Consider the following 24,577-nt stretch of genomic DNA (forward strand, 5'->3'; position numbering starts at 1 on the left):
TTATAAAAAAATTTCAATGATGTATATTTTCGTTATTTTTAAGTGGAGTATAATCCACTTATGAAGAACCTTTTATTATACTTTTAAGCTTTTTTAGATTCTGAACGGAGCGAAGAAGTTAGTGGTGTTACATTGGTGATTATACCAGGAGTGCTTCGATTTCAACATATAGTATCTTATCTTTTAGCAAAATGGATCAAGATGATACTTTTCTCAAGATTTTCTCAATAGTTATTTAATGTCACGGGAAAAACCACCGCCAAATTACAAAAAACCACTAAAAATGGGATTTTAATTTCTAACGCTTTGTTTATCACCATAGAAAAGAATAAAAAATTATAATATTATAATATAAATTTAACTTACAGGCTATAATAAATATTAACAATATAAAATATCCAGACTGACAAATCGACTTCACTCAGAATCATTTTTTTATACTATGATATTATTATATCATTGAATTCAAGTTTAGTACAATCCATTATACATTGGCCCACTTGCAACCTACTGTACAGCAGAGCGACATCCACTTACCCGTTGTTTTTTTTTATTTAAAGACAAACATTTTTACTTTCATAAAAAATACCTAAAAATAAGCGGGTAAGTGGATAAGACCATGTACCAAGTACATAAAGTTTTGTGAAAACTATTCGTTTGAATTTCAATTTAGATGTATATAAGAATTATCAAAAAAATTATTCGTTTATCAATTTACAATGAGAGGAGTTTTTAATAAAAAAAATAAAATATTTTATCGCCACAGGACACTTAAAAAACTGTCATAAAAAAACCTGTGTATTTGAAATTATTGATTTACAGTCTATAGTAGGTTCCTATACTTAAAAATTTCAAAAATAAGGATTTGAATAAATTCATATGATTAATAAATATAACAACTATATGGCTAAACATGTTTGGTGAATCCCCTACACATGGGTGCAATATATTGATGTATACACATTACACACATTGGATATACGATACTCGAGCACGGTTCTACCACACAATTCACATATAGCGAACAACCTCGTTATATGATATGATATTGCTGGTGATGCCGGCTGCATCCCCACGGTATATTACAACGAAGATAATAATTTAATATATTTAATATACGACCGTAAATGCGAGAAGCTGATTCCATTGGCGCTCGGAAATCGGACACTCGCCGATCGGTGACGTCGTCGTCATTTCATTATAGATAATAATATACGCTGTAGTGAATAGTGATGTACCCAAAATAAGATGAGTATTTTATTTATTTTTTGTATTATATCTTTTTATACCCTTTTATACCTTTTTATACCTTTTTATACCTCATTATAATATTGTACGTGTATTCAACTTTTTATAATACCGTGCGTATTAAACTACAAACCTAGTGTAATGCTGTAATTATTATTTTTTGTATTATACAATATTAACAATGTATTAACCTATAGGTATACATAATTTATACACTATAAAATATTCAAAATGCCTTTATTTTAATAATCACGAAAATTCCATTATAAAATGTCCATATTTATGAACTAGAACCATTGACCAACGAATAACAATTTTGATACCTATGACCTATGTTTGAATTGTTTGAAACATAAATCATAATAGGTATCTACTTATGTATTTTGTACTCATGTAAATATTAAAAAAAACATTGTTCCATTGTATAAATAATTCTATACAGTACTTGATACCTTTGTAATGTGTTGTTCAAACAATTCACATCACTAATAATATCATACCTATAATAATATTAATAATAATGATAGTGTATTTAGCATTTACGGGCTTCGATAACATGACATGCCACCTAACCTAACCATTGCGAGTAAACTGCAGTCTGCACGGCTGGTGCTGCATGATAACGATGTTAATGATATAAGTATTCAGAGTATGCAAAAACGATTGTAGTATTTATTTTCTATACAAACTACTGTCATTACGCCGTGCAGCACGATATTGTTATATTATAATTTATAGTTTATAATAGTGGACGCAACAATGGATGTTTTATGTAGTCATTTTATATCCTAATAACATATTTCCGAGTAAATTATTATTTATTATATTATATTATAGGTACCGACCAGATTATGACGTATAATATTATAATATATATTATACACATGTCAATATAAATGATGTGTTACTACAGTTGTTACTGTATGCGTGTTGGGATCGAAATAATAATAATATTTTTACTATTATATAAGCCACAAGGAGAAGACTCTTGACTGTTGGGTCGCACATAAAGCGAGGTACTTGTATAGTAAATTTTTATACACGTGTTGTACTGTAATTATGTATATTATATATATATATATATATATATATATATGTATACAAAGTGCACGGAGACAAATAGTATATAATATATACTCTGGAAATCTCACCCTATAGATGATGTGGTGGATGAAATATTAGAATTTTGTTCTTAATATAGGTACCTAATTAGAACTGAAGTATGACGAATATCATTGCATAACATTAACATATAAATTATAAATACAATATACATAGTATATTATATACCATGTGACGTAATAGGTACCGTGAATGATATAATTTATATAATGACGTAAGTGTCTATTAATGTTATTGAATATGGGTCAATAACATTAATACGCAATATTGTTTGTGTTGAGGCATCATATACAGGGATTTGAATGATTGAACACTGAATATTTAATAATTGTACCTTGTATTTAGTATTTAATATTTATGGAGTGTTTTTCTTAAGTATTTTGCATATTGGATTTATATTTTAAATACTATTTCTACTCGATGTTTACAGTATTTTCAATAACATAATAATCTAAGTAAATATTAAATACTTTTAATTTTTTTACATTTTTCACCCAATGAAAACAAATCTGAACAGTAGTTTAGTCAGCAAATTCCGACGTGGCTCTTTACCTAATGTGTGTACAAAGCCCCAACTGAATTATATAAGTGGTTAATTATTTTCTAATTTTTAGCACAAAAAAATTAATATATTTTATATTACAAAATGCAATATAATTTACCATTGTTAGATTAGATTAATAAAAAACAACTATTTTGTGTCTAGGTATATTACTGATTCATTTTGTATGAGCCCCTTCTTTTATGGATAATCCTTAAATCTGCCACTGTTCTCGCCCAGAGAAACTTTTTAGTAATTTTAATACAAATTTGTGTTTTCTTAGCCCCGATTGAACGTTTTCATTCATTCTCCAACTTTGTAAAAACGTTGGTAACACAGTCTTAAAAAAATTGTCTATATTTTGAAAAGCAACTGTCAATTTATTCAACGGACTTAAAATTATAATTTTTCAGTTATATGTATTAAACTACTAACTGTATAAATAAAATTTATTACAAACCAACTGCCCGATCTTCCTTCGGAAGAAATTATTTTTTTATAATTTAATTTAAAAACATATGACTATACAAATAATACAAATAATATAATATAATAACATATTGTAGTTAGGTATTGTTATTGCTAATTTCTGAAAATTATATATCCTACATTTTGAATTCAACCACTGGAGTATTAAATTTTATTCTTTTGATTATAGAATAGAGATAAGTTAGAAAAAAATGTAACAATCAATTATTTGTTCAATGAATAAGATATATTTCAAATGGAATAATGCAAGTGCAAACAAATAAATAAATAATTAACAATAATAATAATAATAATAATATAAATAATAACAATAATAAATAAACAAACAAACCGGTTTCCTTCGTCTCCAAAATCAAGTTAGATTCTTATATATATATACATTATATAATTAATTCTACTCATATATCAAATTTGGTTATTTTTTTTTAAATTATTTAGTTTATTTTTTTTATATTTACTTATTAAAACATTTAAAACCAAATATATTTTATATCTTATACTAATTACATAAAAAGATATGCATTTTTTTTTCGTATAAGTATTTTTCTCCTGTAAACAGAAAACATAGAAAATGTTTTGAAAATCAAATGTGTCTATATATATTTACACCATTAAGCTTAATGTCATACAACAGTTTTCAACAACTATTGACGTTATTTAAAATGTTGTTTAATAAAATATTGTATACCTATAATATTTATTTGATTTTTTTTTTTTAATTGCAATATTATTTTTAAATTATATAACATGTTAAATATTACTGAACTTTTACATAGATTAGTTTTATTAAATAACAACTGTAAGTCAGTATGTGTTGGCCGTTACTCGTTAGACATTTTGAATTACATTATAAATCTACATAATACACAATTTCTTTTACAAGCACACCGATTACGTTTGTACCCTTTTGTAGTAACAAATGTGTCAAAACATATTCTATATAGCCAGCAGGCTGCAGCCTCACGAAGGATATTTTTTTCTCAGGAAATACGATTATGCTTTCAGGACACGGAACCAATTGCGTAGTACTGTAGTAGTATATTATTCTTTTTTAAATTTATTTTTATAATTTAATATTCTGTACCTATATTATTCTACTTCAGAGCTCTACATTTTTTAATTAATTTTACAACCATTGCTGTTACAAACTTATTTATGTATTACGATGATTGAAAAATACCAGATTTATCGTGCATGCACCTTTATAGAGGAACATTTAAGAAATATTGCTAAATACATAATTGCACCGGATAATTTATTTTATCCTGAAAAATTATTTATCCAAATTGAATAGATAGAATATCAGGTAGATATATTTAAATTTAATCAGAAATTATGTATTTGTATATGCCTACAAAGAAATTTTCAAAAAAAAAAAAAACTGGCAAGTAATCATGTAATCATATGTGTTTGCTTAGTTTTGGTTTAAACTTTAAGTATCAAATACAATTTAAGTTGGGGTGGGGGAGATTTTAGACATGCGTCTTCAACCCTCCCACTAACATAATTAAAAAAATACTTATTTCTACATTTTTTCTTACACTAATATTTAGTACGTAATTAACATATATTTGCATGACCATTCTCGAAATTTACACTCCCACCTGCGAAAATCAATTTTTGATTTTGCGCATGTCCATTGCATATGATTGATTTTTGTGGGCAGGGAATGACGTGCAAATTTCGGGAACGGTCATGGAAATATGCATACAACTATTACGTAATTACGTAGGTACCTATTAAATATTGGCGTGAAAAAAAAATTGAAATTTCGCATTGTTACACATTATGGTGGTGAGGACACTGGAAATTTAGAAAAGTGGTCATTGCGAACGGATATAGTTTTGGGACGGGTTGTGCAAATACATGCTAAATATTTTCAAAAAATATTTTTTAAATAGGTCAATGTGGTGGAGCTACACTGCTGCAGGGAACAAGTCAGAAATATCGGTTAAATTAAAATTCTTCACGGCATAACATATATATGATTAAGTAGTATACCGATTAACGAGTTTACATATTATATAGTTAACTATAATAGCTAATTTTAAATGTGAACTTTCTCATTCACCTATTTTCTAGGTTTTGCACAGAATATTTAGACGGTGCTGTTCGTTGGCTGAAAAAATTTAGACGAAAATACGTAAATGTGTATAGTTTAAGATGGCATTTTATATTATGTTTAATAACTCGCTATTACTCGAACATGTTTAGTGAGGCCCATTTTCTTCTAAAAATAAAAATTAAATATCATAAGCGTACGAATGGACACGACGGTATATGACCAATCACAAAATATCATTTTTTATAGAAAAAAACATTAACGATGCGATCGATATTTATGGCTTAATAAATTATGCGTGGCAAGAAACATGGTGTAATTGTATCATTTTCACGTCTTTATAAAAATATGTTTTAATTTTTTAATATAAAAAATATGTTTTAAAACCTAATAAGTATAATAACCTAATAACCTATAGTTACTCAATAAATAATAATATAAAAGCAGTAATAATAATAACACATTTTAAGGCCATGACTGTATATGAGCATTCGTATTTTTGGGTAGCAGCCGCATATATCCCGTGATGTACTGATATACGATACTGATTAATTATTTACTAGGCAGATTAAAAATCTTTGAACTCGGTGGTACCTGCGCCATAGTCACTATACACATAAACCATTGATCTAGCTGTTTATATAATATAATATTTATTATTTATTTATGCACCTACGCGTAGCAGAGGGAGGGTTGATATGATATTATATACATATAATATGAATGCGTGATCAACGCGAATAAAAACCCGACGGCGCGGCGTCCAGTAGCTATATATGTGCAGTGTGCACATTAAAATACTCCGTAGAATGGCGGTGGGGAGGGACTTTCCCCTCTGCCAATTCCGACACACCAGTCGGCCGTTCTAGAGTGAATGTCCATATACCTAGCCCCCGTTTAATTTTGTGTACACATTATTATTATTATTGTTATTATTATTATTGTTGTTGCCGTTGCCTGTTACCGTAGGCAACCGACCTCTTAATACGGTTATATTCTATACTGCTTATATATACATATATAACCTGTCCGTATAATAAACGGCGCGGACGGCCGTCGTAGACGATGTGCGTTTTTCGTCTTTTTTTTAGAAAAAATAAATAAAACACAAGACGGGGGCGAAGTATAACGACTATACTATACATGCATATCTGTATATACGCTTTAAACAGTGAATGAAACTCTCCCTGCAGACGGAGAGGGTTGGGCGACCCTAAAAAATAGGTACGCCTGCTCCGCTATCGCTCTTATATTATTATATACGTATTATGGCATAATATATTCCGCAGTTTATACGTGTATAGTAATACGGCCAAAGCGGAGTCGCTATTTTTCTCACTCCTTCCCTGTCGTTCTCTCTCTCTCTCTCTCTTTGCCACTCACCCTGTCGTCCTCTTCCGTTACCGAAAATACCTATGCGCCTCGTAGTCGTGTGCACCACACTTCCCACGCAAACTGTACTTACGACTCGACGGTTGATGTACGTCGACGCTACACGCCGCGACACGACGCTACCGTAGTCGCCGTGAGTGTAGCGTCTGCAACACCGCGTCACGGAATTCTGCTTTTCCGGCCACCGCACGACTGCAGCAGGAGCCGTGGCCGGCGGTGGACTTTAGCGACGGTGGCCAACGGATGCGGTCCGGTCGGCGGTGGAGGAAGAACCGCGGGTGATGCGCGCGTTCGACCGCCATCATGGGCTGTAACCCGAGCAAAGACGGAGGTGCCGTCGTCGGAGAAGGTGTGGGAGGTGATGGCGGAGGAGGGGTCACCAACAAACTGTCGTCGGCCGCCGAGTCGGACGCGGCCGAAACGCTCTTGATACCGTTGAGTGACGGTAAGTGGACGCTTCGCAAATAACGAAAAATAATGACGGTTCAGACTCGACGTGTGTACCACCAACAATATATTATTATATTATGACGTGTAATACATGAGTACACGACGTATAGGATCTACCCGCGGACGATATCGTTAAGACGTGACACGTATCATAAGTGAATATGATATGTATAGAACATATATGATTATGTTGCTCGACGTTGTCATGTTTGTATTTTTCACTAATCTGTTTTTAACGACCACCCCGTCACTCATAGGTATTTATTTTTTCATAATAATTATAATATTATAAATCGTGGCCGTATATAATATCACAATATTATCATGACGTTTTACAATACGCACACAAAAGAACCGCAAATATAGTAATACAATACGCCAACGTCGGGGACTATATTATTATATTACATAAACAAATAAGACGCTTGACGACGATGGTTGTAAGCTGATTAAAAAACATAAAAAAAAAAACGATCGAAGTTTCGCTCCAAATACCATTGGATTCCTGAAACACTGGTTTCAGTCGGTTTGATGCAAATTCCATCGCTTAATTAGCCTAGTCCCGCACAACACGTAATAATATAAAGGAAAATATACCACCCATATAATATATTATCAGTGCCACACATATCGCGATTCTCGCAGCAAGAGTCGGCGACGGCACGGAAGGGCGGGTGGTAGCCGGGAGGGTGTCAGGCAGGGCGTGGGGCCTACACAACGCACGCCACATCCTCCGCATACCTATGCGGCGTACAACGCACGTAGTACATATACCTACCTACGATATCGCGTTATTGTGTATGCAACGAAGTCCCTGGCGCTGCGGCGGTGGCGGGGATCGCGCGCGCCGAGACGACGTGGCGGTGGTGTATCATAGCGATTATGCGCTCGACGAGGGCGGCCGCCGACTCGCCGCGGCGCGCACTGCTCGGCCTCACCGCCAGGGAATGTCTGGGGCGCCGGCGCTGCCGCATATACGCTATGCATATATATATATACGCTCACGGCATTATACGTATATTCCACCCGCCGCCGCCACAGCTTTTTTCAATTCCGACACACACACAGACACACACACACGCACGCAGGACAAGTGCTCGTATATATATATATATATATATATGTACATGTATACCTAATAATAATATATACGCGCTCGACCGGCGGCGGCGTTTGCGCTCTGTGCCGCCACCGCCGTACGTTTTACAACGTGCGGGGCACGTCGCGCCGCGGTATATAGTCGCACGAACCCGCCGCCGCGCCGTCATACGCTCGCCGGCCACCGTCACCGACGGCACTCTGCTACCACATTCTACTCCTACGGCTGCTCCTCGAACGCGAACCGAAAAGCGACCACCACCGCCACCACCACCACCACCGCTACCGATACCACCGACGCCGCCGCCAGACCAGACAGCGCGCCGCGTCCGTCTCTATATCTCTTTCCGCGCGCGACCGCCCCGTCGTTGTCCCGCCTGTACATCGCATTATAACGAAATCTCGTCTAACCAACGAAATAATAATAACTGCACTGATATTTCATCATATTAATTTGTTATTATTACTAATTATTACGATTATTAATATTCCATATAGCATACCTCTAACGGCACATTAAAAAAAAAATTAGAAAAAACCGTTGTGTACTGCACACATACGCAAACGTGCCAGCGCGCCACACAGCTTACACCTGTGCCACACCACCTGCGTGCAGAGTTTATAATATATTATAATAAAAATATTATATATTTGTTCGATCATTTATTATATTTCACTGTACAATAAACACCACCGCCACCAGCGCAGTCATCCGCCGACGATATACACTTTTCAATAACCGTACACGCGCGCGTTAAAGTACCTACATTACACCTGCAGCAGCGGCAGCACGAGACCGTCTCTCACTTCACACGCCCGCGCATGTAAGTATATATGATTATTTCAATAATGACACAATGATCTTCGTGGGTCTTCGTGCGCTTTATATTATTATTATAGTTAAGGATTGTTATTATTATTATTATTATTATTATTATTATTATTATTATTATTATTGTCATCAGTCATCACATTGAACATTATTATTTATTATACGTGTTATTATGTACCCATATAACGTCATGTTATATACATCACATTATAATATGACGTATATTATAGTCACTGCAGTATATTTATGCATACCGTTGTGCTTCATAATATAATACTGCGATACACGCGAATTTGTTGTAGTGCCGCAGTGGCGCCATACTCTATAATAATATATCCGAATATGGTAATTTATTATTTAACGGCGGCAATGAAAGGTGGCACCAGGCCCGCTGCCGACCGAGGGGTATATTGTTGAGAAATACGATTTCACGGGAAGAATCAGATAGGTTTATAGGTTTTCCATTTCTGGTCTCACGACTGATAATATTCTGCAATATACCTATATAAATATTTTAAAAGAACGACCTACGTGAAGGTATATAATCAAACCCCGTCACAGCCCCATTCCCAACGGCCAACTTGATACATAGGTATATATAATATATATATATATATAAATAAATACGACTCCGTGCCTACAGGAAACTTGTCGAACGTGAAAGGCACGCATAATATAATGCATTGAAAAGGTCAGAGTGTTTTATCATCTTGACGGTTGGATGGTTGGGTCGTATTAAAATGAAATTTCGACCCTAGCGTAATTCAAGTATACATATATATTTTTGTCCCGCGGTGTAACTTGATAGTGCTGTATGAGCATACTACATCATCGGGGGTGGCGCGCAAAACATAATGTAACTTCTATATTTATTTTATACATTACCATAATTATTATTATTTAGTACTTTATAGTACCTCCTCCCCCTGCATAGCCTAGCCGGTATAAAATAATATTATGCTCAATACTGTTCCGTTTCGGGTCGTAGGAAATTTCCGCAGGCTAATATTTTTTGTTCAGTGCATAATGTCGAGTACACACGGCTGCAAACTGCAGCTTCCGCGTTTACGGCTATCATATAATAAAATATTACAATAATAACGAGGCTGCAATTCATACTGACTCGGGTGGAGTCTCCGGTCGTGATGAGTTGTGGGTGGGTGGATGGTGGGTATAACGGAGTGTTGTAATATATATATAGGTATATGCGTACAGCCGCAGTTATATGCAGTATATATAGTTTAAGTGCCTATTATATATATAATAACATGACTATAATATAGTGGTAGTATAAACATATATCATATAATATGTATACATAGTAAACATGGTGAATAGCGGTGGCAGTAATATTAGTGGCAGTGTAGCGATATAATTGCCGAGAAGGTGACGCGCGGCCTTGGTCGAATGCGCGACCTGATGACCTCCAATGACCGACACGGGCCGCCCTCGCTTGCGACGCTCGTATACGCTCACACCCCCCGCGAACGACCTAACTACCGCGCGCCGCGATCGATGCAGTCCGCGCGCCGCGATCGATGCAGTCCGCCGCCGAAAACCACCACACAGACACACACACAAAGATACGCACAAAGACATACATACACATACATAAAAGACATACATACATCCCATCTATAGCGAACCCCCACCCGACCACCATCACCGGTCATCCCCCCTTGCCACCCCAGTTTGTCTTGTCTGTATTATACTTGGTCACAAGCAGGGATGTGGGTGGGGTGGATAGACCTATATTATAATCACGTCGATTTCTGATCATATATTATTATTACCTATTATAATATTATTACGCAAGAAGTAGTTACCTACATATACTTAGATACTACTGCAGAGACGCGCGGGCGAATAGGCGTGTAAAAAAAAAATACCAACAACGCGTATGCATTATTGATGATAATAGTAACTTATATATTATTATCGTTGGACATACGATAGTACGATACATTATAATATAATATCATTAGACTTAGGTTCTTATACATAGCCTATATATAGGAATATAATACCGTATACGCACAACATACGTACGCCACTACTATATATTATTAGTAGCAGTATAGTGTTCATTCGCTTAATGCGATCATTTCCGGTTGTAATGTTGCCACCACAGTTTACAGCATAATCCCAAAACAAATAATAAATAAAAATGATCTTAAAGAATCAATATATAGGCTAATAAATTATAATTAAAACGATCTGCAGCGCATTGCCCGTTGCCCGTTGATCACATTAAGTGGGCATTACTGTGATTATGCACGCCGTCTTTTCGTATTCGCGGCCATCTATTTTATGTACCTGACGCACAGCGCTGACCTCCTTTATCCTTCCGGAACCGGCCGCGGACTCCATCGATCGGGGACATCTTTTGCGTTTTTGCATAATGTGTAAAAAAAAGGAGGAGTTAAAAAAAAAATAAGCAAACGTTTTTCAAGTGAACTGCAATATGCGAATTGCGAATCTATAATAATAATATATATTATAATATTATCTTTTATACCTACTCAATATTTCAATGGTTCCGTGACGAACCGCGGCGGTGCGTTTTTCTTATTTATTCTTATAGCTACAATATATATTCGAAAATGTTATTATCAGCATATTATATCTGCAGCACGCAGACGTCTGCAGTTTTAAACTCGATCCGCTGCCTCCTCCCACCACCGGACGTTCACTCCGCAGTGAGGGTTACATTACAAAAAAGTTTAATTAGTTTGTTGCCGATTTTTTTCCTTATTCGCGTTGTGGGCGAAAATTCTTTCTTCGCAAACTTTTACGTGCAACCGTGTTCATGGGTACGAACGGAAAATTACGGTTGTACATATTTTACACATAGATTGGCACTATCAGCATTATTATTGCTAAGATTCTCGTAATAAATTATCAATGATTAGAACTATTTTTTTTATTATTAGAACTACCCTGTGTTCACCGGTATATTTTTCGTAATTATTGTTATGTCTTAAACTTTAAAATATAAAGGTATGTAGGTACCCACGCATCATATAATATTATGCAGTATAACATGATGGAATTTGTGGCCGGGGAGTATTGAAAACAAAATCTGCGATGAGTGAATCGGAGAAACTGAGAGTGGCGAGGTTTCCATGTTTTATTTGATCAAGTATATAGGTAATGAATATTATAATTAATTGGCTATATAGTAATTACTTATAGTCTATAATATGACGTGTACTTGGTGAATAAATATTTTCCTTTGCCCGTCGTATACAAATACCACTTTCCGCGAAACTGGATGCAATATATAGGTACATTATACATCATACACCAATTTGAATAGAACGGTATTAATTCATGTATAATATATTATTAATAATAATCCTACTCTAGAAGTATGTTTATTAAGGAGTGTCCCTGATTCGGAAAAACAAAAAGACCCAACAGCGGCGTGTCGACGTCTATTCCCCTTCCCCACCACCACCACTCACAAACACATACACACTCGCTTGCATGATAAATATGATGTAATATTTTGTACATACGTATAGGTACCCTGCAAATTACACCTAAGCATTGCGTTGTATACATTATATATACACGTCGCGAATCGCGATGATAAATCGTTAATAATATAATATTAATGGCGCCGTATGCGCGCGAATAATATAATAGCTGGTGCACACACCTATCCTATACAAATGTATATATATATATACAATATATATTATTAGACAGCCCGACGTAGTTCCGCAATTGTATAAATATTAAATACATTACGCCCGTCGCGAAATAAATTGCCCGCGCGAACAACGCGAATTGCGGAAACACTAAGTACAATGGCTGGCTGCCTGACTGCTGCAGTACAATAATAATAATAATAATGATGACAATAATAATTTGTGGACGGGCGACGAGTTTATTTTTTGTTGGTATTCGGTGAAAACGCTTCTAGTGGTTTTTACACTTAGATGGTCATATTATGCATAATGTACATATTATTACTATTCATAATATAATCCGTCCATAAAACGCATTTTCCAGTCGACTTTCGGTTTGTTAATGTAATAATTATTTACCTGTACGTTTAATGGGTGAATGTGAACAAATTCCAACCCCCGTGAATTTTAATCTAACAGTAAACAAATTGTATTGTATTTGAGCCTTAGCAGGACGGTTTGATTGTGATTTTTTCGGGGTAAGCGGTTCTAATTACCGTACTATGTCTAGTGTTATAGATACCTAATCAAGCCACTATTGCAAGAACACTGTAATTATACAATAATAGTACCTATATTAGATTTTTGAAAATTCGACAACTTTTCGGTGTTGCTCGGAAGAGCTTTTGTAAGTATATGATAAAGTAGACATCATCGGTTTTCACAAATTCAATACTTAGTTATTGACTCTATGTAACTCATTGGGAATGAAAACATTTGAACCGTATAGAAATAATAATCTATAATGTTATGATTTGTACAGATATTATATTATGACAGTTTGACTAAGATTTTTTTGAGTTATTTAGGATTTTGAGTTAATTAAGTTAGCGAGGAACATTAAACAAAATATTATTCATGACAAATAATTACAAATACTACTTAGAATGAATTTTAAATTTCAAAAATAAAAACTTATAAAGATAACATTATATCATTTTGTATGAGTTACGACCTTATTGCAAAAGTAGTGGAAATTGTTTTTTTTGCACGAAAGGTTGTTTGATTGATGGTTCACAATACGTCTATATAGAGAGAAAAGATTGCAGGCGCTACTTGTGAGAACGATTTACAATGTAACGTATTTTCATACAGGCGAAAATAATTTTATTGATGGATTAAAAATAAGTTTGTTTTGAAAACTTTATATCCAAGATTTTTCCTCTGAGATTAATTATTTATTATGATTTTTACAGAAATCTTCACCATTACTTATATTTTATACTGACAAAAGATTTATAAACACATATACGCATACATATTATATAATATTTCATTTTATCATCCACTTGCATCGATGGTCATATTTTTTTATCATTCATGATTTTTGATATGTAAGCTAGTACCTATAATAATTTTAAACAATTTTAGGTTCACAGACTAACACAATATGCAGCTCAAATTCGGTAGGCATAAAAATCAAACCGTGGAAATCGTATAAAATTGATCAAATTACACAGTGATGCTAAATTTATTGTGTATATGTAGGTCTCGTCTATTTACTCATCTTATTGTATAGCCGTATAGGTTGTATAACGTATATATTATATAAAGTATAAAAACTGTAGTTTTGATCAGATTTTATTATAATAGTTATTATAGTTAAGAATAATTTATAAAACTAGTTTTGGTAATGTACTGCTGTAGTATTCAGGAGTTACTATTTTTCGCAGGTTAAGAATGTGTCTACAATGAAGTGAACGTTATCGATAAAAAAAAAAAGTATCCCAATATAAGAAGTAGTCCCAATGATTAAAAAAGGCATATAAACCGGAAAGAATAAAAGACACATGAATATGATAAAACGGTTAAGTGTACGAGAAATGGAGCATTGATTTGCACTACTGTTTGCGGAGTCTAAAAAAAATGTAGGGCATAGTATATATATATATCAGCGTGGCAGTGTTTCCTTCTCAACACCACCCTTTCCAAAAGCCTTGTATATATATATATAGATGTATATTATATGGTGTAGTAGACATTTTTTTATTATTATTATTATTATTATTATTATTATTATTATTATCATATACCCTTGTTTTTATTGTTCATCTATTTATGTTCATTTTATTATCATTTTATCTACTAACAAAAAAAAGTCGAGTATTTTATTTTATCAAGTATTTTTTCCTCGAGTATTCTTTCTCATTGTTCGCATTTTTCAAATATACAGTTTGAGTGCCAAAAACCAAAACAAAAATTTAAACTATAGGTAATATTTATGTAGCATCTGGGATATATAAAGTCCCACAAAAACGTTGGTATCTATAGAACAGCTATGGTATAAAAATGTATAACATATATTATAGGGTGTGTAAATTTATTATAATATGTATTATATATAATATATATTTATATACGCACCCTTGTAAAGTATTTGAGTAAAAGTATTTGAGTAAAGGTATTCAAATATTTTTTTGGTACTAATATGTACTTTTTGTTTGTATTATATTATATTATATTATATTATATTTACTATGTATAAGTACCTATTATTTTGGGAGTGAAAGTATCCTGAAATGTTCTTCATAAATATACGTATAAGTAGTTACCTACAACCTACTACAGTAGTACAATACTACCTAATACTTATATAGTATTATATCTGTATGTAGTAGATCTAGGTAATATAATATTATGCATTATTTATAAAATTATGAATATTTATAGGTACCCACTATAATATATTTTTGTTTTTTGTACTACTTTGAGTATAATATATGATTCTTAAAACGTTTTCACTCCGGTATTTTAAGTACCTATTAATATACTTTTTTGATTTTAGAATGCGCTTGAGTATTCATTATTCACTAAAACACTATAATAAAATATAGTGGTATATGAACTTGTATTATATTGTGTTCGTATCCTATTGTGTTTAAAACGTATGCGAAAAGTCACTCCAATTTTTTTGTTTCCCGAACATGTTTTAATGACTGAAATAAAAATGTGAACAATGTCAAATTAAACAAATAATCGATACAAAACAAATAACAATATTGTAGAATATATATACGAATCCCATAAATCGTGTTTTGGAATTATACATAACATGACTAACATAAATAATACATATATATATATAATATAGGTTTGTGTGTATAATGCATATAACCAAAAAGTACTTACGATTCAAAAGTTTTAATGACGTGTATAATTTTATATGGCGTGATGAGGATTTAAAATTTTAAAAGTTCGTTAAAAATGCACTGCGCAGCTGTACTCCTCCGATCTATACTGCCGATTTATATACGGCTGTAATTTTGAAAATGTATCTAGGGCATCGCGATCTGCCAAAAATGTTTGCGCACACTGCACGCCACTTTGAGTTAATGCTCACTATTTAATACCACCGCCGAATGATGATAGTGATCGTGAGGAGGAAATTTGGGAAGCGGAGGACTGCGAAAATTGATTACATGTAAAACAAATTATACACGTTTTAAATGTTTAATGACGATTGAGTTACCAGCTTTGTACAATATTATATATTATTTAGCTGTGCACGATAATACAAATACAATATAGGTACACCGCAAATGTACACAGAAATGACCTAAAGAGCACGTATCATAAATAAATAATAATAATATACTTATTATGTTGTACGCAGTATATAGCTCCGTGCGTGCAACCGTGTAGTATAAAACAATAATAGCAATACCTATGTAATATCGCTATTATTTGTTAAATCATAAACGCAAACAGGGAATTAAATCGACGGGAGCTTGTCGTAGGTACTTAAATATTTTACGGAAACTAACTTAGGGGATTTCACACCATTGTTTATCTAATCCATTGTTTATCCATACGTTTTCAATCATCGCATATGATGTTCGCAGAAAATTATCGTTCACATAATTACCTATATAATTGATTGGTAGTGGGTAACTCATGATTGATATTTTGATTATGTTTTTATACAATTTTCTTTGTAATAATCCGTGCACAGTCACAGGACGTAAACGAAAAAAAAATGAGTATATTGGTAGATTGGGGGGCTGCTTTGCACCAGAAGGGCTTTACCCTCTCGCTCCCAATCACTGCCATATTGGCGTCTATATTCATATAACATCAAAGGAAGCTCGTATCGTAATCGAATTTACGTCGTATTATGTTTGTGTGTACATAGATTTGGGAGAACGCGACAGTTTGACCAGTTCGGTTAGCGAAGAAGAAAACTCCAACACGATGAAAACATCCGAGGAAGTAGATTTCGAAAAGGAATTCCGGCCGGATGACGTTGGTAAGGAAAAAAATTCAACCCCCGAGGACATATAAATGAAATGCGTTCCACACACACGCACAATCTTTGTGCCATGTTGTGTGCGTGTGTGTGACATACTATTTGAATAGTGTGTGCATTTATTATAAGATAAATGGAAATTCTTTCTTTTGTTTAGTGATTTTTTTTTTTGTTTCGAATCTGTTGAAATAGAATTCACACGCACACACACACGTATTTACAAACACTATTCGTTTTTTATTTGTGTTGCATATATTTATATACAGAATTGTGTCATGCCGCGACCAAAATCCAAGCGTCATTCCGGGGTCATATGACTAGGAAACAGCAGGCTGGCGGAAAAGACGAGCCTGGCGCAACGGCTTCTGGTTTGACTTCTAAAGACGAGAGTCTCGAATCGCAGTTGAAAAACGTCGACATAAACAAGGTACATAAATATAATTTATAATACATAATTGTTTTATTGATTATTGTTGACTATAATACATGATCAAAAAATGTAAACATTTAACTGTAAAGTCACCAATTATAATAATTTACATTATTGGTTCATCTATAGATACCTACCTGTATCTCCGGTTAATTAAACTTGAGTTGACAATATATATACTATATAGTTGCAGTAGGTGTATAATATATATAATATTATATAGAAAGTAATTTGCCGTCAACGATTCCATAAAATTAAAATAATGTATCGGTAATATAATGGTAATATAATGTATTAATAGACTAGCCAAAAGTAATGCTATAAACAGTATCGTCGAATAATTTGTATAAATGTTTAATAAAAAGTTAAATAATTATGATTTATTTATAGTACTTACCTGGCCAATTTTAGACATATATCTAATGGCTAATACATGTCTAAACAGTAAATTGTAAATACTAAAATAAATCATATTATTATATATTTATTATTTATATGTGAGAGTAAGATAGTGATCTTTTTTTTTATTATATAAGACAAACTTCAGTTGGCACGGAAAATTGCATCTTACACTTTAAGTGTACAATATTACAATATAGGTGCCAAATTATAATAATAAGTGTACAAAGAGATTTACAATAATTCTATGAATATATAATATAACCACAAGAGAGAAAATGTTTATTTGCATGAATCCGGAATTATAATTATCATATAATATACATGAAATGCGGATAATAATAATTACCTACCTAACGATAACAGTATTATTGTACGGGGTTATATCCTTATTATATACTTATATCCTTATTATATCATGTATTATTACATTATATTTAAAGACGAGCATTAGTTACCGACGAGTGATCTTTTTATCCATATATTCTGTGATATTATATTAAATGAATCTATGTATATATTACATGTAGATAAGTTATCAAAAAAAAATATATAAATAGACAGAAGTCTCATTGACTTCAGAGTCACTATAGCAGCGTTCCTCAATACACGGCCCTTTTAATAAATGTTACGCAGCTCGCACTAAAACTGAATTGTATATTCTAAAATCCAATATTCTATACCTACTCAAGTAAATAAAATAAAATACTTAAATTAAAATTATATTTTTTTAACTTCTAGAACTTATAATTACTATCATTTAAAATGTAACTAGGAATAATGAGTCCTTACACCCGGATTCCGGAAGAAAAAATACGCCTTATGTCAATATTATGCAATATGCGAAAATTTAAATTTATTCACTGTATACGGCCCGTAAAAAAAATTTCAAATATAATATTTGGCCCTTTCCAAAACCATAGAGGGGACTGCTTTTTCATTCATCTAGAAAAATAAGCAAAAGTCAATTACCTAACGTTACTTGCCGTGATCCGATTTCAATTTTTTTTAATTGAATATAAATTGGTTTTCTGTTTCTTTAAAGTTTTGTAGAAAAAACATTTTTTCATTTAACCACAGTTGCTCTTAAAATCAAGATATTTTTGATATAAAATACATGTTTTAATTTTTTTTTTAATTTTAATACATGACATTTTAAATAGCAAAACTATTTTCTACAAAACTTAGTTACAAATCTTACCAATTCAAACATATTTTCATAATTTTATTAAAATTCTACTTTGGGAACTAAGGTTAATTTTCTTTCTCAGTTAGTGGTTTTATTATTGTGTAAAGATATTGGTCGATTGGTTGCTGACATGAGAAATGTGCACGATATGCGCGTATGGGAATACATTGATAGCAGTGATATTTACTGCACAATAATAATACATTACACACACTTAATATTAAATATTTATTTACTCGACTACGGTTTTAGTATTTTTTCAATAAGCTTTTTAAAACAATATATTTTGAAGATACGGAAATTATATAATGCTAATGTCACACCGGGATTTCGATAAATAATAACAATAATGAAAAAAAAATCCTTTTTATGTGGATCAGCTCCATTTTTAAAAATTACTAAGAAATTAAAATGAATACATCTTAAAAGACAAAATATAGATTAAATTGCTTATTTGTAAATATTTACCGATTATACCAATACTGTTGAAACTTTTATTGTGATCCAATTGTTCCAAAATGCACATTCAATATCAAAAATATAGATAATAGTGGAACACCATAGTATATTATATTCTCCGATAATATGTGTTCAAAAACAAATCTTCCACTTTATACTAATATGTTTTATGCTAAACGCGTCACTCGGCTACTTTTTTTAGACTAGAACTTTATTGAATTCAAAAGTATTAAAAGTTGAGATTCAAATATTTTTTTCTACAATTTGATGGGTTGCAGTTCTCACGATCAGAATGTATGTAACGTGGCATTGAAATAGTTATTTTACAATGTGACAATAAGTTCCCAGGATAAGTTTATTTCACTAGGCTGTAGAATATAAAACTTTTTATCGATTATTTATCATAAGAGTCAACCCTACTAGCTTGGAATAAAATTATTGGTTCGCTGTGTCATCAACCAACTAGGACAATTTTTATACAATATACATATATAAACACGCATGATGTACCTATAGTAGGTACATATAGATAGTACTATAATTTATAGTCGTACTTCGTTCATCGTCGTTGACCGTAAGATGTAACCTATTTCTTTCGATATTGCCCATAAAATGTACTGCACACATAATATATGTAGATAATATATACATGGATAACCCTCTACCTAATATACACGGTATACTGTGAGCTAAGTTGAGTCTTCTAGTTACCCTAATGGTTATTTGAGGTAATAGATATACCTACTGGATGAGGAAAATTTTTTATCAACCCATAATCTGTTAATTTTTTAATTAAGTACTTAATTAATTTCTATGATATGGTTGTTTTATTATCATTATTATTGACCATTGTAATTACCCATTATTTTGTCAGATTTTTTAATTTCTTATTAAAAAAGTACCTAATAGTTAAAATAATATAATATAAAATATTATTCTATTGTGGTGGCACTTATCGGGGCTTGTTGTGATACCACACCTTAATTACATGTAACTATATAGTATGCTCTTTGATCACACTTAAATGCATATGTATATCCCATCATTCCCATAGATGTACCTATAATAATATATTATCTATGACTATTGACTACACACCCATTAAATTGTCGTGTATAGGACGCGGACCTAGACCAGCTGTTGGACGTTGACTTGGCCGATCCGGAGCTGCACAAAGCCGCCACAAAGATTCAGGCGTCGTTCCGCGGGCACAAAGCTCGGAAGGCTGATGACGCAATCGATAGCAAGCAATAGGACCGCCGCCGCTGTATAAAATTTCCATTATTATTATTATTTGTATTTGATTTTTTTTCTTGCATTCAACAATGCTATGGTAATAATAATAATATCTATCGAGGAAGGACGAGTAAATGCAGCATAATAATACGACAACTGCAACTGTTGTACTACGCACCACTGCGGTTATTATTATTATCATCATCATAGTAATTTTCGATAATATTATTTTATTTCACTGCGGATGTAGGAGAGGAAACGTTTTATTAAAATTACATTTATATTTAATTAGGTTTTCCAACGCTGTCGTGACAAGTTTCTTATTAGGTTCAGCAACAATAATAATATGTCAATCGGTTTGTAAACCACAGCATTACCTATACTATAATATTATGCCTAATTAAATAGAATCGTTCGATTTTTTTTTTCTCTTAAGCTAATAACATTCCTTTTCCGCCATCCTCGTCTTATATTATAATACAGTCATAGTATTATATTCATTTTCACTATGTCGATTGTGACCAACGCGAAATTCGTATCAATATGTAATTATTATTATTTTTACTATTATTAATTATTAAAACATAATATATTTTAAAACACGCACATCAATTTAAATACTTTTCTGGAGTTTCTACCAAAAAAATAAATTACGGTCGATATTGTATTTCGTATATTATATACCTACCTTATGTATTGTAACTAAAATTTGGTAGCTGCAGGGTAATAATACTATAATAATTATATGAATACCGTTGTGTCCCATCAGAACGTAATAATCAAATGTAATCGTAATCAAAATAATAATAATTATAAATTAAATTAAAAACCACGAAAATGACGAGGGTTACTATTACATTGAGCTTGGATACCTTATCATAACATTATATGCGTCGTTTCAAAGAATACTAATAATTATTATTTTCTTCTATGCTGCACGGTATTATTCCAACACTGCAGTATTATTTTAATGTCATAATCGTTTCATATAACTACTTTTTTTCGACCAGTCGTTTTAAAATTTTTAACGTTTACGAGATAATATTACATTTATTATTATTAATATTATTATTATTATTATTATTGACTATTGTAGTTATTAATTATAATATATATACATCGTATAAAAATCATACATTATTTAGACAAAACTCGCATTTATATAGTACCTACGTAGGTAATCAACGTATATCCGTGAAAACGAACCAATTATATTTGCTTGAAATTTCTGTTTTTACAATTTACTAATTATTATTAATCGAGTAGGTTGTAGAAAAAATGTTTGATAATTTTACATAAATTTATAAACATTAATTATTATAAAACATCACTTTAAGCACTCGTACACCGGCAAACAAAATATTGCCTGTTGGGTCATTTAAAAATTAAAATTTGTATTTTAAACTCATTGTCGCTGCTCACTTGAAAAATATATTACATTTATAAAAATAAATGATTGGAAAATAACTTTTTCGTAAAATACCTATTCTTTGAATAAAAATAGTTTACTGTTTTACTTTTATTTCAAACGATAAATTCCTTATTATTACCATTATATTTCATAAACCATTTAATATTTTGATATTTAATTTCATTTCAACATATAGCATTATTATTATTGTTATTATTAATTATTATTATCATCATTATATACTTTAATCTATCAATCAATCAATCAATCAATTTATTATATAGGTAATACGTAGTCGTTTATTGTAGAATTTTTTTTTTCAACAACAAAACATTCACACTTACACACACGTACACAATATTATAATATACACTAACTACCTATAGGTATATTATATTTAAATAATAATTGAACTAAATAGTTGTTGTTGTTGTTGTTAATGTTGTTGTTTATATTATAATTCTGTTTTTTTTTCTTATATTATTACTTACAGAATCCTCAAATTATTAATTGTATTTTATTAGTTGTATTGTCGATTTTATTGCATATCTATCTATTTTAGTATTTTACAGTCGTCATTTTCAAATATACGTATTTTAGAAATATAATTTTGTTTATTTATTACAATTTACAACACACTCGGTGTCACTCTCCACTGTTGCCTCGAGCATTCTAAAAAACAGCAATTTCCACGTATAAAAAAACATCAATTTATAGATATTGAACATTGTGACGTTGTTAATGGTTTATAACGATTTGTTTTTTTATGTGCGTGTAAACACGTTTTGGAGTTGAAAGACTTTTAAAAGTTGTGTAAGTACAGCACTTCACTATATTATATTGATTGTAAATTGGACATGGTGCCATCGTGTACGGTACCTACAACAGTACAACAGAAAGGTCATTTTTTATAATACACAGTTAGTATACACATTACAGAACAATTCTTTGAAGTTCAATACATTGATAATTATTACTTTATAATACCGCACATTATTATGAATTTTTACTGTATATTTTAATAAACTTCAACAAACTATTGTTTCTTTTTTTATGAGCAACTAAATATTTTTATTCTTGGCATTGAATTTAACTATTATTTATACTTTTAATCATTATTTAAATTACACTTTTTATTAATGCATCAATTTTTTTGATAATAATAAAACGCCATGATTGTCGAAATGAGCAACACGAGTGCTTTCGAGCTCAGGATCAAATTTTAAATGCTATGCTATAGATTTAAAATATTAAGTAACAACTATTTTTATCATAGCTTTTTCAAAATGATTTTCAGTTGCATAAAAGCTCTTTATAAGTTTCTTCATACTCTACAATTAGAAAACTGGTATAAGATTTTACTTCAAAACTGAAACTTTTTAAATCTCACTAATTTTTGGAAAAGTTTTAGTGAATGACAGGCCGCTTACAACTAGTATAAAAACATTTTTAAATAACTAGGAAGGTAGTACCTATATAGTGACGACTGACGAGTACTAAGTTAAAATTATGGTGTATTTGAAATAAAATTAGGTATATGTGTACATTTTTAATTGAGTGATCAATAGAGGAATTGCCGTTAAATTTAAACTCTTTACTGGTAAGTTCAGAACTTGTAATTTTTATAACGATAACATTATTTAACCAGTAGTTCAAATAGTTTAGGTAATAATATAATAATTGTGTATAATGTATAGTGTATTGTGTTTGTGATTATAAATGCTACGAAAATGTATTGTAGGCACAATATAATATCTAATAATAAAGTATTACGAACTTCTAGACTGTTCATGACCGTAGACAACACCGCCGCACAGATAACACGTACAGCACCTAATCGCGTGTGCCACCATTAACGAGCTTTCGAATTTCCGATACCGAGTCATCGACATAACTGCTAAACTAAAACAGCTAAGCATACAATAGGTAAAACACATAATATCAATTGTTCAAAAGAGCTTAAATTTTTTATTTACTGAATAATATGCTAAACAAAATGTACCAGGTACATATTTTCAGTGTTCGATGAAAGTAAGTGTAACAAGTTAGGTAGCTATAGGTTAGGTATAGGCACTTACTGTAACGATGTTACTTTACTTATAAGTTATAACGTGTTACATAATTTCGTTTAAATTTTTTCCAATTAATAAAAATATAATCAAAACTGAAAAGTATTTTTAACAAGTAAAGCGTTACTATTTCGAGTATCGGATTAAAAAATAAAAATAAAAATCAATAGGAAAACATAGAAAATAATAATCCTTAACTATAAAACGGA

The 24,577-nt window shown here is 31.6% G+C and overlaps 1 protein-coding gene across 1 annotated transcript; it reads left to right on the forward strand.

Annotated features, from left to right (window-relative positions):
* The first annotated feature begins 6,935 nt into the window (after positions 1–6,935).
* LOC100574244 lies at positions 6,936–22,907 on the forward strand. The gene is made up of 4 exons (XM_003247450.4): positions 6,936–7,299; positions 17,062–17,175; positions 17,442–17,602; positions 20,772–22,907. The coding sequence occupies exons 1-4, from the start codon at positions 7,158–7,160 to the stop codon at positions 20,904–20,906; spliced, it is 552 nt and encodes a 183-aa protein (XP_003247498.1). The 5' UTR covers positions 6,936–7,157; the 3' UTR covers positions 20,907–22,907.
* Positions 22,908–24,577: the final 1,670 nt, after the last annotated feature.

This window comes from Acyrthosiphon pisum, chromosome X (genome assembly GCF_005508785.2).
Source record: "Acyrthosiphon pisum isolate AL4f chromosome X, pea_aphid_22Mar2018_4r6ur, whole genome shotgun sequence".
Classification (NCBI taxonomy): domain Eukaryota; kingdom Metazoa; phylum Arthropoda; class Insecta; order Hemiptera; family Aphididae; genus Acyrthosiphon; species Acyrthosiphon pisum.

Bases quoted from the DNA above. Each gene is read 5' to 3' on its own strand.
- LOC100574244 (XM_003247450.4), top strand. From the start codon at position 7,158: ATGGGCTGTAACCCGAGCAAAGACGGAGGTGCCGTCGTCGGAGAAGGT. The intron at 7,300-17,061 runs GTAAGTGGACGC...GTGTGTACATAG, and splicing joins CTTGATACCGTTGAGTGACG to ATTTGGGAGAACGCGACAGT. The intron at 17,176-17,441 runs GTAAGGAAAAAA...ATTTATATACAG, and splicing joins ATTCCGGCCGGATGACGTTG to AATTGTGTCATGCCGCGACC.